The sequence below is a fragment of the Hylobates moloch genome, unplaced genomic scaffold (genome assembly GCF_009828535.3).
Source record: "Hylobates moloch isolate HMO894 unplaced genomic scaffold, HMol_V3 SCAFFOLD_5, whole genome shotgun sequence".
NCBI classification, from domain to species: Eukaryota; Metazoa; Chordata; class Mammalia; order Primates; family Hylobatidae; genus Hylobates; species Hylobates moloch.
Genome location: NW_026652280.1, coordinates 100,284,358 through 100,300,459, shown reverse-complemented (window position 1 = coordinate 100,300,459; position 16,102 = coordinate 100,284,358). Strand labels below are relative to the sequence as shown.

Here is a 16,102-nt window from a genome sequence, read left to right as displayed (position 1 = left end):
GAAAGGCTAGGAGAGCTAAGTAAGAGTTTGGAGAAGGGGGCAAGAAAGGAGGGAGGGACCCATCTGCGTTCCGCAGGCACTGGCTGGACGAAGGGGTTGAAGTTTATGTCCTTATTGGGCGGAGGGAGGGGGCCTGGGGGGGCGGGTGAAAAACCAGGAAGTGACAGAGGGTGTTGCTAAGTGTTGGGGGGGGGAGTTTGGGGGGTGGTAGGGGCGGGGGGAGGGAGGGGAGGGATGGGGGGAAAGCAAGCTGGAGGACAGGTGAGACAGCAGGACAGGTGAGGCGGGCCCTGGGGGGGGCGGGTGGGAGCCAGGTGAATGTACGGCTCTTGGCGGCCGAGGGGGGGCGGGCGGCAGGAGGAGGCCGAGGGCGGCGGAGGAGGAGCCCCCCAGCAGCGAGCGGCGAACAACTGACCGCGGCCTTCTGACCAGGACCGCAGCAGGGCCCCAAGCCCCCGGGCCTGGTGGGGGACGCGCTTCTTCCCACACCCTGAGCCTCAGCAGCTCCAGCCAGCGGACCCGACGGCTGAGAGGTGAGTGTACCCCACTTTTGTCTCCTGGCTCGGGGTTCACTAGGCTCGAGACTACTGCAGTGTCCTTCGTCCGTCCTGTAAGTGGGACCCCCACATACACACGCATGCAGATCACATTCCCACCACTCCCCTTCCCTGTGCTTTCCCAACACCCCCGGTCTCTGGAATCGGTTTTAACTGGGAGGAAAGACAGAGAAGGAACTGCAGATGCCCCCCAACCCTAGGCGGAGGGTCCCCAGAAAGTTTCTCTGCACTTCTCCTGGGATCAGACAGATAGGCGGCTTCGGGATGGAGAGGGGGTGAGGCGACGCTGAGCGTTCCCCCAGTCTCCTTCGTGACTTTAGGGGGAGACCCCAGACCGGACCGAGTTGAGGGAATGGAAACGCTGACGGACTCTAACTAGGACAACGCGCACCCCACCCCGCGCCCCCTGGCGCGGTGGGTTGGCCCCAGGCCAGTTGCATGGGGGTTGGGGGGGCGCAGGAGGAGCCGCGGCTTGGGGGAAAGTTACCGGCTGGACTATTCGGTTTCTTGCGCTTCCAGAGCCGCGCTCTCTCCAGCGGTAGTGGGGCTCAGCAACAACCTCTGAACCGACATAGAACGACCGCTCTCTTCCCTGCCCCTCAATCCCACTCCCTTCCTTCAGGCTCCAGTCCCGCCGCTACCTTTTCCATGCCAGCTCATGCCCCCAGAACCCGAGAGCGAGGGCGGGTGACTAGGAAGAATTCTCCTACCTACTACCCGTCCCCCCACCGGCGCTGGCGCACCTGCCCCAGCCCAGAGTGGGGGTCGCTACTGTGTTGTTGTAGAACCTACAGAGTGAGCCTGGCAGAAGGCTGCCATTCGAAGGGGTGGGGGTCGCTGCTTTCAATTTCCAGCTTTCTCTCCCTCCTCCCACCCCATCCCAAGTAAGAGAGCGACGTGTCCCGGCCAGAGCGAGGTGGGGGCGGGAGTGGGGGGGCGGCGTGGGCAGCGGGTTGTGCCCGGACACGTGCCTGCCCAAGCGCCCCGGCCCTGCTGGTGTTTAGAGAGAGGGCGGGTCCCCTGCCCCCCGCCCCGCACAACCCCCACGTATCAAAGGGCGGCTGAGACGTGGTGAGACCTCGGGGCGCCCTGGGGGGCAGGGGGGCGGGGAGCCTGGGTCCGGAGCAGGGGAGGGGCAGAGGCGCCGGTGCTAGCTGACCCACAGGAAACGAGCGCTGCTGACCTAGTTTGGGACACCGGAAGTGGGTGCTGGGGAGAGGGGGAGACCGGCAGGCTGTCCTGGCTTCCGGGCCAGGTGGAGGGTGTTCTTGAATTGACCCCCGCCCGAATGCCTTGGAGACCCCTAGCTGCAGCCGAGAATGGGTATGAGTCAGCGCAGCTATTCCCCCTTCCCCCAACTTATTCCTGGAGGAGGGAGACCGCTTATCAGGGGCGGGGGAACCAGATTGGGCTGTGAGGGGTTAAACCAGGATGGGAACTGTCTGTTCCCTAAGGGAGTATGTGTGAGTGTGGGGATGAGGCCTGGAGGATTATGGGGTTGCCTCCTGCTGCCCTACACACACCAACTGGTTTGGTCACCCCTGTACCCGCCTGGCACTGCTGGGAGAGCTGGCATGGAGTAGACATCAGGTTGGGGAGGAGAGAGTGGACATAAGGAGTGTTGTGCTGCGCTAAAGAGGGACATATTTGTGACTATGTCTGGGTGATAGTTAGTGTTCCTCCTTAGTGGTAACTGGGGAGAAGGGCAGGGGTCTCCCCCTGGAGCAGCTGATGAAACAAGGAGAAATCTCTGTCAGTGCCTCTGTCCCTGGCCCCCGGGACCCCAGCTCCCCCAGCGTGCCTCTGTTACATGGTTGCTGTGGGCACAACACAACCTGCTGGCACCCCCAGACACTGTCCCCTCCCTTGGGTACCACACACCCCCAGCCTTGGCACGGGGTCAAAAAGGGGTTAATACCACCAGAATGGGGCTCTGGGGAAGAAAGAAGGCAGTGCCCACTAGGCTCAGGTGTCAAGGAGACAGGCTTGCTCTAATGGGACTCTCATCACTACTCAGCTCTGGCTGATGTAGACCCCAGTGTCTGGAAGACAGGTGCTGTCCTCTTCCTCTTCCCCATGGTGCCCCCTGGCACCCAGGGCCCCCAGCTCCTCCTTGGCCTAGTGCCTGCCCAGGGAGGGTGCGGCGGGCAGCGGGGGCTGGGCTAACAATGCACCATCAGGCCCTTTGTGTGCCTGCACTTGGCACCCTGGGGAAGGGTGGGGGAGGGGGCCCAGCAGGCATGGGGGGGCGGAGCGCTCTGGGGTGGGGACAGTGAAGGCTGGGGGAGAGAAGCAAATGAAAGCAGGTGGGGAGGAAAGGGAAGTAGGTCAGATAGGGTACCAGCCCCCCATTCCAAGCCAAGACTGAGAGAACCAGCCCCTCATCCTATGGCTGCCTGGATGGCATCAGACTGAGGGACAGCCTAGGACTGGGCATTTGGGGTCAGAAGTCACTGCCCAGGGGACTGCTCAGATGGAGGAGGTTTGGCCTGGTACTGCCCCCTTCTTAATGGCTGAGAGACCCAATTCTTCTGGCCCAAGACCAAGGCCCCAAGATGAGTAGAGAATGGGCTCCAGGCAGGTCACTGCCCTCTGACAGAAGCCTCTGGGCCTGCTGTGGGGCTTCCTGCCTCTGCCCCGCTTGGCTCCCTGACCTTCCTGAGAGTTAAGACTGCCCTGACACCAAGCCTTAGGGCCTATGCCTGTTTTGGCCTAGGGCGGGAGAGAACAGTGGGGGAGGAAGGTGGGGACAGGCAGATGGATAGGACCCTGGCATGGGGTGTGCCTGCCCTGGCCTCTTCCCCCTCCTTGTGCTGAGTAAACTCGTGAGTAAACTTGACGTTTTGCCCGGACAGTTTGAAGTTGCCTCGCTGCCCCCTCCCCCCCACTCTTGCCAACACAGAAGCGGCCAGGCGCCAAGGCAGGCCCAGGGGACTGGGAGGAAGGGGATAGAGCTGCTGTTATCCACCATCAAGTGTTTGGTGGGGTGGGGACAAGAAAGACCCCCACACCCAGCCAGGCCTAGGTCTTGGCAAGAGTCTTGGCTGGGGCCTGCCAGCATCTGTCCCAGAGCCTTGGGGAGCCCAGGAAAAGTGGCTTCAAAGCAGGTCCTCTGCCCACTTCTGACCTCTACCTCTACTAGGGAAAGGCACCCAGCTACCACCTGGCCCCCTGAGTTGCCATCTTTAATATTCACTGGCACAGGGACAAAGCTACCTTTAACAAATTCCCCAGGGAGACCAGAGAGGGCTGCCCTCTTCATCCTGCCCCACAGTTTGGGATGGACATCTTAGCCCTCTCTTCCCTGAGGCCTCCAGATGCCATGGTTCTGCTCTGGAGGATAGCATTCTCATTTGCCAGCACTTGCCCTGACCACACCTGGGCCTAACCCCACATATACCTCTACCATATTCACCATCAGGCCTAGCCCTGATCTCCCCAAACCCCTTCCTTTGCCTGCTATCCTCCCCAGAACCAGGTCAGCCTTCAGAGCTTCCCAGTCAGCAAATACCTGTGCCAGATTCAGGGGTCGAAGGTGCCCCAGGCAAAAGAGGGCTGATGGCAGGCAAATGAAACAGTGATCCCCCATAAATATATCAATTTGCTATCTTTTGACATCACTGATTCCTCTTCTTCCTCCCAGGCTAACAGAATGACATGGGGAAATGCCATCCCAGTCCCTGACAGGCCTCAGAGTGGGGCTCCCCCAGGCCCTTACTTTCGACCTCATGTCTCTGGCTTCAGTTTCCTTCCTGTTTCCACCGTCCCCCCAACTCCTCCCCACCCATATGCCCCTTTCAACAGACATCCTCTCCTCCTTCCTTCCTCCTTTCCTCCCCCTTTGCCCGGGAGCAGGGGTCCTCTTTCCTCCACCACGGACATCCTAGCCTTTTACGTCTTGTTAAACCTAGCCCCCTTGGAGATTCACGACCAAGTCATCTGCCCTTCCCACCCATCAGCAAGGCTCTGGGGAAGAGGAGAACCCAGAGCTTCTCAAGGGGGACTACAACTCCCAAGGTACATACAAAGAAATTGTGGTGCACCCTGGGAGTTGTAGTCCTTGAGCTCTCAATTCAGCTGAGTCTGGAAGTGTTTCTGGATGAGGGTGAAAGCCAGAACTGGGATGGGTTGGAATGTGGGTACCCTTTGTATCCCCCCACTTTATTCTTGCTATCGCATTGCCATGGGATGCTGTGTACCTATGATTGACATCCATCTGCCTTGCTGAGACATGCTACCCGTCCTCACCTTAGGGCCCCACCCAAAAGATGCCCACACCCTGCCCTGCTGCCCCTGGCAGGGGTGAAACAGAGGGGCCCCATGAACTCCCTCCCTGCCCCCTGCCCTCTAGGCTGGTTCCCTCCCTTTATGGGGATCAAAGGGCAGAGAGCAGCCCCACCCCACTCCCTCGCAGGCTGCAGGCACTAGGGCTCTCAGGAATTGCAGGGACTTTGGTGCCCAAGCAAATGCTTGGGCAGGGGGAATGCCGGGAGGTTGGCACCTGGTGGTAGGGAGAGACACTGGCCCCCACCCTGGGGTGTGGAGCCTTCATTAACTGCTCACAGGGCTGCCCATTGCCTCCTAGGCTCTCTCTGTGTAGGCCCTGACCAGTGTGCTACCTCTTGAGGAGGTGGCTTGAGAACAGGGTCTTAGGCCTTATCTGTAGGGCCTAGGGGCCTGGGCCCGTCTGGCTGGCACCAAGGCACAGGGTGACCCTCCCCCACCTCAGGCCCACAGTTGGCATGGGGCGCTGGGAGCAGGGGGGTAGGAGGGAGAGGAGGGCAGGACTGCCAGCATCCTGGTGGGTAGGTGCCAACCGGGCCGGGAGCTGGTGAGGGGCAGCAGGCCAGCGGCATTGAGCCAGCAGCTGTTGGGGGAAAGGGGAGGGGATACTTTAGGGGGCATTTCTATGGTACCCCCAAGCCTAGCAGGACTTGGGATGACCTAGTGTCTGGGGGACACTAGGGTACCCCTCATTCCAGGAATACGGGACCCCAGGAGTTGTTTAAGTGAAACTTGGTGGCCCATCCATGTCTGGGCTCAGAGCTCTCCTGAGTTGCCCCTCAGGCCCAGGCGGGTCCCACCCAACCGGCCAGGGTGGCAGCAGCTTGCGCAAGGGGTGGGGCTAGGCGCTTCCCAGCAGATGCCCCCTCCCAGCTCCTTCCTCTTTCGGTGCTCACAGCTCCCCCAATCTGTCTATCCCCCTCAGGCCAGCTCTGTTCCCCCGATCCCCCTGGCTATTGGGGGCTGGCATGAGTGCTGCCCCCTGGCCTGGTTGGCAGGGGTTGGCACCCGGGCAAGGAACTGTGGTATGTGAGTGGGTTTGGGGTGAGGCTATGGGGAGGGCGGGGTGCCGCCTTGCCCAGCCCCTGAGGGCCCCAGCCCAGTACAGGGTAGGGAGAATTCGGCCAGCTCCCAGGGGGACTGAGGAGCCTGCTGGGGTCTGGAGGGCTTCCTTGTGGTCCCCATCCCACATACTCTGAGGGGCTAGGACCCAGGCACCTGTCACCCCTGGCACTGACTGTCCAGGGTTCCCCTCCTCCCTCTTCTGGCCACTGCCGCCTCCGTCCCCTCCCCTCCCTTCTTCCTTCTCCTGGTCCCACCTCCAGTAGCCTCTCCCATTGCTCCTCCTCATCTCTGTCCTCCTGGACTGTCCCAGCTCCTACCTTTCCTACCCCTCACCTTTTTCCTCTTTTAGGACTGAGTAAGGACAGGAGTAGGTGGGTTCTGCTGGGGCTTCAGGCACCACAGGCAGAGACTCTGGGCCCTCTCCCACGCCGCCAGCCCTCTGGTAACCCCTCCCTCCAAGCTGGGGGGAGGGGGGACAGCACCCAGAGGGTTAAGGCTGTAGGGGGGAGGGGCTGGGCCAGGTCGTGGGCGGCCCCTTTGAAGGAGGGAGCTGGAGCGGGGAACAGCCACCCTACCTCCCCCCAAGCCTGGCCCTCCCCCACCTGTCCCAACCTGCTGCCCCCAGGGGCCAGGAGGAGTTGCCGCCAGGCCCCTCAGCGTTCAGGTGAGTAGGCCCTGCTCTGGCTTGGGAGATCAGGCCCCAGGGGGGCTTGGAGGCCTAGAATTAGCCAAGGGTCAGAGGACTGAAAAACAGGCCAGGAAGAGGGTGCCCAGACTTCACAAGAGAGTTTAGGGAACTGAGGGCTTGAGAAGCAGGAATGTGGGGAGGCTTCAGTGTTTAAGGGGACCCGAGCAGATCGGGAGAGGCAGAAGAGGGGCCTATAGGAACTGAGTGATTGCTGGGCCAGGCCAGGAGGCTGGACAGGCTGGCAGAGAGCCGGGCTCCAGAGATCGGGCTGGGGTGTCCTCTGGGGCTGGGGGGCTCAGGTTTCTGCCGGCAGCTTGGCGGGTGTGGGGTTACCAGCCAGCTCGGTTACCCAGCGGGAGACACTAGGCTGGGGGGGAGGGGGTGGGCACAGGGCAGACCCTGGCACCTTGTGCAGTCTCCTCAGGCCCTAAGGGGAGCTGGCACTGTCCAGGCAGACCCTGCTGAGAACCCTGATGGCCAGAGTCTGTCCAAGTGGACAATTGCCTGGTCCAGGGTGGGCATCCTCCGGGGAAAGTCCAGCAGCTCCAGGGCTGGAAACTCTGACGGGCGGAGAGGCACCGGTTGTCCCCCCACCCCCACCCCACATCCGCTCTCGATGCAAACCCCCCTCCACCACTCATTCTCCCCAACTGGCTCCCAAATTGTGGTCCCCTGCTTCATCCAAAAATGGGGTGTGGGTGCCCTAAACTCAACCATCTTTTGGCAAGACCAGGCATTAGAAGGCAGGCCTGGTCCCTGATTTAATTCCTCTGCCGCTCTCCACCCTCACATGCCTGGGGAGAAGGGAAGGGATGCTTGGAGTAGGGGGCCAATGGAGAAAGTGGAGAAGTTTGAGCAAGAGAGAACCAAGGGGAAGAGAAAGGAGAGGCAGGGACAGTTCCTGGGAGGAGGCCTAGGGACACTGATGTGGTGGAGAGGGTTCGGAGTTCGGGGAGGGCTGAAGGAAGGAAAGCAAAGGGTGGACTTACGGAGGGAAGACAAGGGTGGGAGGAGGCAATGAGGGGACAGAACGAGGAGGCCAAGAGAGGGGCAAGAGTGAGGGCTGGATGATGGCAGGGAATACCCAAAGGTGGCAGCGCGAAGGCTGAGAGAGTTGCCCCCATTCCTTCCTCCGCCATATTTTATCTCCCTCATATTTCCCTTGATGGGGACTAAGGGGCTATGGGCAAGGGCTGGTGTCGTGGAAAGAAAATGTAGGGAAGCATTAAGGTCTCCCTCATTTCAGGAGCCCCAGAACCAGGACTGGGGGATTTGGAGCTGGGCAGAGACTTAACCCCCACAGCACCGGGAAGCAGCCAACTCCCCTCGCCTCCTTCCCCCTTCGTGGCTTGCGGTCTCTCTTCCCCGCCTCGGCCCCCAGGAAGTGTGAGTGCTGGGGGTGGTGAGGTTAGGAGGGGGAAGCGTCATATGGGGGATGGGGAAGGCATGCACAAGCTTGGAGGGGCTGGGGTGGGGAGAGAAGGGCTCCATAAATGTCAGAGCATCCCTGGGCAGAGAACCTCTTCTTTGAAGCCCTTCTAGTCCTCATGTGAGAAGAGGCTCAGCCCCTTTACCTTCCCTCCCCAACTGGGCAATCCAGATGGCTGCAGCTTCTGGGCCCCAGAGGCCCTGGGAAGTGGTGGGGGAAGCTGGGGAACAAGGATTCCTGGGTCCCTTAGGACTTTGGACTGGCTGTCCAATTTCCCCACCCCCCTGGTCCAGATGCAGGCCAAAGCCATGGCTTCGTGCAAACTTAGCTCCAAAAAACAGGAAGAGAACCTGAGGCTGGAGTTGGGGTGGGGGGTGGAGGGAGAAAGGAGACAGAAGTAAGGGGGAGGGGTGGCCAACCAAGGCACCAGGAGCGTTGGGAAGAGCCTCAGGTCTCTCCATCATCCCTGGCAGGAAGATGTTACAGCCTGGTCCTCATCCTCCCTCACCCCAAGCTGCTGCTCCTGGAGAAGCCTGGCCAGGCCCCTCTCAGGCTCCCTGGCAGAGCCTAGAGGTAGGGGCCTTGGAACCTGGGGAGGGGGGGCTCTGTGTGCCTGTGTCTCAGGCCCATATCTATTTTCTCCGCTGCTAATCCTGGTTCCGCCTGCTGCCCCCCACACTAAGCCTCACTCCCCTAATCCCCAGGGTGGGGGAAAGGGGGGCCAGCTTTACTCAGCTGGCCTGTTCAGGGCCTGCTATCCCTGCCCTTCGGCTGGCTCAAGCCAGCAGTGTTGGCCCTAGTGGCCCCCAGCCCTGCACTGGACCCTGCCTGAGGTCAGAACCTGGAAGGAGTTCCCATCTCCCTTTTCTTTCCAAGACCAGGCCAGTGGCCTCCACCTTTTGGTTTCTTGGTGCTGGACATACCCTGCCAGGTGCCCTTGAGCACTGAAGGGTAGGTGATAGGCACCCCCACCTTTACCCCCTCCCAACTTTCTCACCCTGAAGTCTTCCCCCAACCAAAGATAGGGCAGGCTTGACTCAGGGCCCAGTTTCAAGAGAGCTGCCCACCGGCTTGGCCGGTCTAGCAGGCCTGACAGTGAGGGGAGCCTGGGGGGGTGGCGGGAAAGAGGGGAGTGATGGGGTGGGGCCCCCAGTTCTTCCCCCTACCAGGCAAACAGACCAAACAGACCTTGCCCGGTTCCCTGGCACAGCTGCACCCCCAACCACCACACACGCCCATGCCCACAAGGTCTTAGCAAGAGGGGGCATGCCAGACTGGGTGGGGATGGGCCGCCTTCATGGGGCGTCAGGGGACTGGGCCCTCTGGGATGCAGAGGTGGGAAGGGTGCCCAAGGTGGGGTGGGCACCCTGGCACCAGTGCCCTACCCTGGCAGAAAGAAGGGGGAGGCCTTTGCCCCACCCATCCCTCCCAGATGATGGGTCTAGGAGGGCCCCTTGGCCTGGTTGGCACCACCATAGCTCCAGGTGGCATCTATATTGGCATGGGTGCTAGAGCCCTGGGTAAGGGTTAAGGGAGTTTCCCAGAAGCTAGAGAATCTTATGAACACCCTCTCCTTCCCACACATGTCCTCTGCCTCTCCCCCTCTTTCATTGCTACCTCTTGGCCATGGGCATTGGATTTGGGCCTAAGGAGTTAAACACCCACCCTTGCCCAATCCCTGTGTGAGTTGCGTGGTGAACGAGCCTGAGCCTGTGACCTGACAGTGAGGTCAGCCAATCAGCGCCCCCACCACACCAAGTTGCCACGGAGACTGGCCCTGGGGTGGGAGAAAGGAGGCGGGCTTAGCAGCGGGAATGGGTGGGGTGGGCAGGGAAGGAGGGAGAGGGATGGGTGAGCCACGTGCCTGCCAGTGCCCAGCTCCTAGCCAATGGACAGCGAGGACAGCCCCACCCATCCCCCTTAGGAGGGACAGGATCCACTTGGGCCCAGGAGGGTGCCTACTGCTGCTTAAGTGGCTGCAGCCACTGTTGCTGCTGCTCCTCCTGCTGCTGCTGCCCACCTGGTTTTTGTTTGTTCCCAAGTCTGGGGGCCATTTGCCACTTGTACCATTTGTTAAGTACAAGCAGGAGGATTAAAGGGAGCAGGGAGAGCTCCCAGATGGCTTGTTTCCTAGGGAGAGAAGTGGTTTGCGGACTTAAGGTGGGAACAGGTGAGCTATCTAAGGGTGCCTAGATGTGGCTTACAAGCAAAGAAGGACATGCGGGTGCTGCTCACCCAAGGTTTCTGTGCAGGAGCCCTGGCCTTGCAATGAAGAGGGCAGGCAGGGAGGCAGACACAGAGAATGCCGTTCTTGTGTCCTGAAGAGGAAATTTGTGGCTTGACTCCCCCATTCACCCCCCACCCAAAAAAAAAAAAAAACCTTTCCCCATCAATGGCCACGTCTGAACAACTGCTGGAGTGGCAGAGGGGACACTGACAAAATGTCAGTGGGACTTGCCCTAGGGATCATCTGGGCTAGTCTTTAATATTACATATGAGGAACAGGCCTCCTCAGGAAAGGAAGTGACTTGTCCAAAGTCATGTAGCTAGTAGTAGCCTGGTTCCCTCACGGTGATTTGAGGGAGGAAGGCAGACCTGTCCCCAAGTAGTTTTCTTAACAGGCCATCTGTATAGTGGAATCTGACCCCAGGCTAGGCCAAGGCCAGAACATTTATCGAATCCCCACTGCATATCAGGCATTGTGCCATATTTGGTCTCATTTAACCCTCATCACAACCCTAGGAGTCAGGTGGAATTATCCTATGTTACAGATGAGGAAGGCGACTCAGAGATTAAGTCACTTGTTTAAGGTCATGGAGCTAACTGGTGGCAGAGACAGGATTCAAACTCAAGCCTGGCTGACTCCAGAGCCCAGCTCTTTCCAGGCCCCAGCACTGTCTCCAGTTGCTCCAGACCCACAAAATGTCAGGGCTGAAGGGCTGAGCCACTGGGGCCACTACTTCCACCCCCTCCTTGCACAGCTGAGGAAATGGAAGCACAGAGAGAAATGACTTTCCCAAGGTCATTCAGCAAGACAGTAGCAGAGCCAGGATTTAAAGCAGGTCTCACCCACTTCCAGGCCCCAACCCCTGCCCACACCTCTGCCAGCCTTGGTGCTCTGCACCCACCTCCTGGCTGCTCTGCATCCACCTCCTGCGGCTGGGCCTTGGAGGGTAAAGGATAGAGAGCAGGACCAAGGCCCTCTGGAGACAGGGCTCTCCTGGAATAGGGAGGGAGGGGTGGCAGTAACTGAGGAGGAGGTGGGGGGTGGGACTGGAACTTGGCCCATTGGCAGTAGGGGAGGGGGCGGGGGCGATGCTTATCTGTGCGGGGCAGGAAGCACCCGCGCCAGCCAGTGACACCCCAGCAAAGGGTGGCTGCTCCTTGGCCCCATGGGGGAGGGGAGGATGTGGGGGGAGGGATGCTGGGAGCTGTGTTTCCCGTTTGGCCTGGAGAAGCGGGGGATCTAGAAGGGGAGATGAACTTTTGGTAGCCAGGGGAGGGGCACGAGGAAGAAGAGGATGATGCTTGGAAGCTGCCTTCTCTTGTTTGCATATGTTTTACAGTGTCCTAACCGCTTTGGAGAGCGATAACTTGAGTTAAAGCACCTGTCTGTGCCTGGCCTCCAGCAGATCTTGGTCCAGTGTGAGTCTGAACTCTCTCATTGGCCTCTCCCCAGGTTATGAGGGGGTTCCATTACAAAGAGTGTTACCTCACTTTTCAAATGACTGAGGCCAGCTGCCAGTACCACCCCCGGTCCTTCGGCCAATTCTTTATGAAGCCTGAACCAGGACCCAGGCAACCTATCTCCCAGTCCACTGCTCCTTCCAAAGAGATGGGGAATGGGGCAGGTGACATAGATGGACCTCTATGAAAGGGCCAAAAAGGCAGGGCTCCTGCTGCCACAGAGGCAGAGTAGGATAGAATAGTGGTTAGGAACAAGGACCGGGCCCACTGCCTGAGTTTGAACACTGTTCTGCACGTAACTTGGAAAATCACTTCACCTGTCTGAACCTCAGTTTCCTTGTCTGTGAAACAAATGATGATCGTACTTCAGAGCGTTCTGGAAGATGAAATGAGTGTAAAGTACTCAGAAGGGTGACTGGCATGCAGTCATCCCTCAATAAGTATTGGCTAAAGTTGGTCCTCTTTCCCCAGACCCTTATGGGCTGAGCGCTCTTAATCTCCCCTCTACTTGACTCTGCAGGAGAAGATGGGGAGCCCCGAGGATGACCTGATTGGGATTCCATTCCCGGACCACAGCAGTGAGCTCCTGAGCTGCCTCAATGAGCAGCGCCAGCTGGGCCACCTATGTGACCTCACCATCCGGACGCAGGGCCTTGAATACCGCACCCACAGGGCTGTGCTAGCTGCCTGTAGCCACTACTTCAAAAAGCTTTTCACTGAGGGCGGTGGCGGAGCTGTCATGGGGGCTGGGGGCAGCGGGACGGCCGCTGGGGGAGCAGGGGCTGGCGTGTGTGAGCTGGACTTTGTAGGGCCAGAGGCACTAGGCGCCCTCCTTGAATTTGCCTATACAGCCACACTGACCACCAGCAGCGCCAACATGCCAGCTGTGCTCCAGGCTGCCCGCCTGCTGGAGATCCCGTGTGTCATCGCTGCTTGCATGGAGATTCTGCAGGGCAGTGGGCTAGAAGCTCCCAGCCCAGACGAGGATGACTGTGAGCGAGCCCGCCAGTATCTGGAGGCCTTTGCCACAGCCACGGCCTCTGGAGTTCCCAATGGTGAAGACAGTCCTCCACAGGTGCCCCTCCCACCACCTCCGCCACCGCCACCTCGGCCTGTTGCCCGCCGCAGCCGCAAGCCCCGGAAAGCTTTCCTGCAAACCAAGGGGGCCAGAGCAAACCACCTAGTCCCTGAGGTGCCCACAGTGCCCACCCATCCCTTGACCTATGATGAGGAGGAGGTGGTGGGCAGAGTGGGCAGCAGTGGGGGCAGTGGGCTGGGGGACAGCTACAGCCCTCCCACAGGAACTGCCTCCCCTCCTGAGGGGCCCCAGAGCTACGAACCCTATGAGGGTGAGGAAGAAGAAGAGGAGCTGGTATATCCCCCAGCCTATGGGCTGGCACAGGGTGGCGGGCCCCCGCTGTCCCCAGAGGAGCTGGGCTCAGATGAGGATGCCATCGATCCTGACCTGATGGCCTACCTAAGCTCCCTGCACCAGGACAACCTGGCACCAGGCCTGGACAGCCAAGACAAGCTGGTGCGCAAACGCCGCTCTCAGATGCCTCAGGAGTGCCCTGTCTGCCACAAGATCATCCATGGGGCAGGCAAACTGCCTCGCCACATGAGGACCCACACAGGCGAGAAGCCCTTTGCCTGCGAGGTCTGCGGTGTTCGATTCACCCGGTGAGCAGCAAGTGGGGAAGGGCCCGGCAGGGGCCATGGGTAGGGGACAGGGTGGGAGGAGATGGGGAAGAAGTTAGGAGACCCGAGGTGGAGGTAGGTGGTCCTGGAGGGACTGGGGCATGGGTGGGTTACTGGAGTGAGGAAAGCAGAAGAAAACAAGCCAGCAGGGGGTGGGTCTGGAGCATGAAAGATTCGGTGCCCGGGAGGGCAGTGCTGGAAGCAGAGGAGTGGATAATGACAAGGCCTAGTTAAGCTAGAGGCGAGCCAGCAGGGTATCTCCTGGGGCAATAGAGGGGTAACAAATGGTGAGGGACAAGGATGGGACAAGGCCAGGGTGGTATGGCCAGGAGAGCCAGGGATCCCATCCTGAACACCTCCCTGCCCCTCACCCCTGCCTGTGCCAGGAACGACAAGCTGAAGATCCACATGCGGAAGCACACGGGAGAGCGCCCCTACTCGTGCCCACATTGCCCAGCCCGCTTCCTGCACAGCTACGACCTCAAGAACCACATGCACCTGCACACGGGGGACCGGCCCTATGAGTGCCACCTGTGCCACAAGGCTTTCGCCAAGGAGGACCACCTACAGCGCCACCTCAAAGGCCAGAACTGCCTGGAGGTGCGCACCCGACGGCGCCGCAAGGACGATGCACCACCCCACTACCCGCCACCCTCTACCGCTGCTGCATCCCCCGCTGGCCTCGACCTCTCCAATGGCCACCTGGACACCTTCCGCCTCTCTCTAGCTCGATTCTGGGAGCAGTCAGCCCCCACTGGGCCCCCAGTCTCTACCCCAGGGCCCCCTGATGACGATGAGGAGGAAGGGGCACCCACCACACCCCAGGCTGAAGGTGCCATGGAGTCCTCTTAAAGAGGGACGAGGGCCAGACTGAAGCAGCACAAGGCCGGGGACACCCATGCCAAGCAGTGGGAGCATGCAGGACAGACACAGCAGAGGTCTAGGGCACGGAGCCTTGCTGGCATCAGCATCAGCCCTTCCTCCCAGAGCCCTCATTCCAATTCCAAGCTAAGAAGGTATTGGGGCAGAGACTCCCCAAATTGGGGTGATGCCCCATGGAGTGATACATATATTGTGTATATATTTACAGCGTATTGTAAAAGTGGGGTCCCTGTCCCCAGCTGCTCCTGGGGAGTAGAAGCAATAATGTATTTCTGATTTGTGGGTCCCACTTCGGCTATGCGGGTTTCTAGGGGGTGGGGGCTTGGGACCAAAGCCTTGCCCCGCCCCTATGCCCCTTGGGGGTTTTGGCTGTGTAAGGGGGTGAAGGACTGCCCCTCCCTTCCGAGACCCCTCCTTCCTGGTTTCTGTTCCTTTTTCCTGGCAGTGAATTATGCAAAGGGGGCCGGCAAAGGAAGGGTAGGTGGGGGAAAGCCAGGTGGAAGCTTGAAAGACTGGGGGACTGGGCCTGTAAGGAAGGAGCCATCCCAGTCCCCCTCCGCCCTGCTCCCGGCGCTGAGTCATGGGGTCGTGGAGAAGGGGGCGGGGTGGCCTGATTGGCTCGCCCGCCCCTGGGGGCAGTGGAGGCTGCCCCGCCCAGCTAGGGGAGCCGCTCCGTTCCACTCCCCTCCCTGTCCCTCCCTCCCCGCGGCCCTGGGCAGGGAATGTCTTGTTCCCGCCGCTCCCTCCCCGGGGCCAGAGGGCAGGGCGGGCCGGGCGGCGTCCTACCCTCTTCTCCTCCTCCCCATCTCCTCCCCGCCCAGGTGCGAGCCGGAGCCGCCGCCACCGCTGCCGCCCCTGACTCACGCCGCCCCCGGGCTGGCGCAGCGAAGGGTGTGGGACAGGGTAAGGGGTTGGAAGAGCCTTGTGGAGAGCGGGCGAGCCGGCGCCATCTGGCGGCCATGCTCTGAGTGGGCGAGCGCCCCCCACGGCCACTGGAGCGAGCTGTCTTCACGCTCCTCATCCACCCCAGCTGGTGAGCGGCGCCCCCTTGCCAAGGCAGTGGACACAGAACTTCTCACTTGGCCGCAGGAAAAGGGGCTGCGGACCTGTGGGAAAGTGATCCCCTTCCCAGATCCTTGCCAGCCGGGCTTCCTGTCAGGCAGGGGAGAATAATCCCCTCACTCTTCTCTTAGGATTGAATCCACCCCCATTCTGTACATAGCCTCTTCTGTTGGTCTTGTTGAAATCTAGTTTCAGATTTTTAATTACCCAATTCTGCTGGGGGTGGGGGACACCCCCCCTTCCTCGCTGGGTGCTGGACCCCTTTTGCAGCCTGGGCTCTGCCTTGCACTATTTCCCCTTCCTGGCCTGACGGCTCCTCCCCCTCCTTAAAAGGGGCAGGTTCAGGGGCCCGGTGCTCTTCCTCCCTTCCATGCACCCCTATGCCCATTTGCACAGCTGCCCAGGTACCCCTAACAGTGGGGAGGGGTCACAGGGAGGGGGTAGCGGGACCAGTCCCTGTATCTATTTAAAAAGTGATGATGTAATATATTGGGGTGGCGGGGAGATCAGGTTGTCCTGGGCCTCATCTTAGCATTTCAGGTGATGGGGGGAGCCCAGGGCTGGGGAGACCTGGGGCCCAGCCCCAGAGAGTGGGGACAATGTGGCCTCCCTTCTCCCTACTTTCGGCTTTCCCAGTCAGTGCCTTAGGGGGAGAGGCACTCCCCCCCTCCTATTCCGTTCCCCCCATCCCAACTCCCCCACCTTGGGTGTAAGCGACAGGAAGAAATAATAATAATTTAAGATTCACAC

At 60.3% G+C, this 16,102-nt stretch overlaps 1 protein-coding gene across 9 annotated transcripts; it reads left to right on the top strand.

Annotated features, from left to right (window-relative positions):
• The first annotated feature begins 229 nt into the window (after positions 1 to 229).
• ZBTB7B (zinc finger and BTB domain containing 7B) lies at positions 230 to 16,099 on the top strand. 9 transcript variants are annotated; one of them, XM_058439225.1, is made up of 5 exons: positions 230 to 261; positions 433 to 533; positions 7,841 to 7,980; positions 12,231 to 13,390; positions 13,795 to 16,099. In XM_058439225.1, exons 4-5 carry the CDS (start codon positions 12,237 to 12,239, stop codon positions 14,258 to 14,260), a joined length of 1,620 nt encoding a protein of 539 aa, XP_058295208.1. In that variant the 5' UTR covers positions 230 to 261; positions 433 to 533; positions 7,841 to 7,980; positions 12,231 to 12,236; the 3' UTR covers positions 14,261 to 16,099. The 9 variants fall into 9 exon arrangements, with proteins under 9 accessions (XP_058295208.1, XP_032010281.1, XP_032010277.1 ...); XM_058439224.1 differs by having other exon boundaries at positions 241 to 278; XM_058439221.1 differs by lacking the exons at positions 230 to 261; positions 433 to 533 and adding exons at positions 8,497 to 8,596; positions 11,590 to 11,668 and having other exon boundaries at positions 7,956 to 7,980.
• The last annotated feature ends 3 nt before the right edge of the window (positions 16,100 to 16,102 follow it).

Bases quoted from the DNA above. Each gene is read 5' to 3' on its own strand.
- ZBTB7B (XM_032154392.2), top strand. From the start codon at position 8,501: ATGTTACAGCCTGGTCCTCATCCTCCCTCACCCCAAGCTGCTGCTCCT. The intron at 8,597-12,230 runs GTAGGGGCCTTG...TTGACTCTGCAG, and splicing joins CTCCCTGGCAGAGCCTAGAG to GAGAAGATGGGGAGCCCCGA. The intron at 13,391-13,794 runs GTGAGCAGCAAG...TGCCTGTGCCAG, and splicing joins TGCGGTGTTCGATTCACCCG to GAACGACAAGCTGAAGATCC.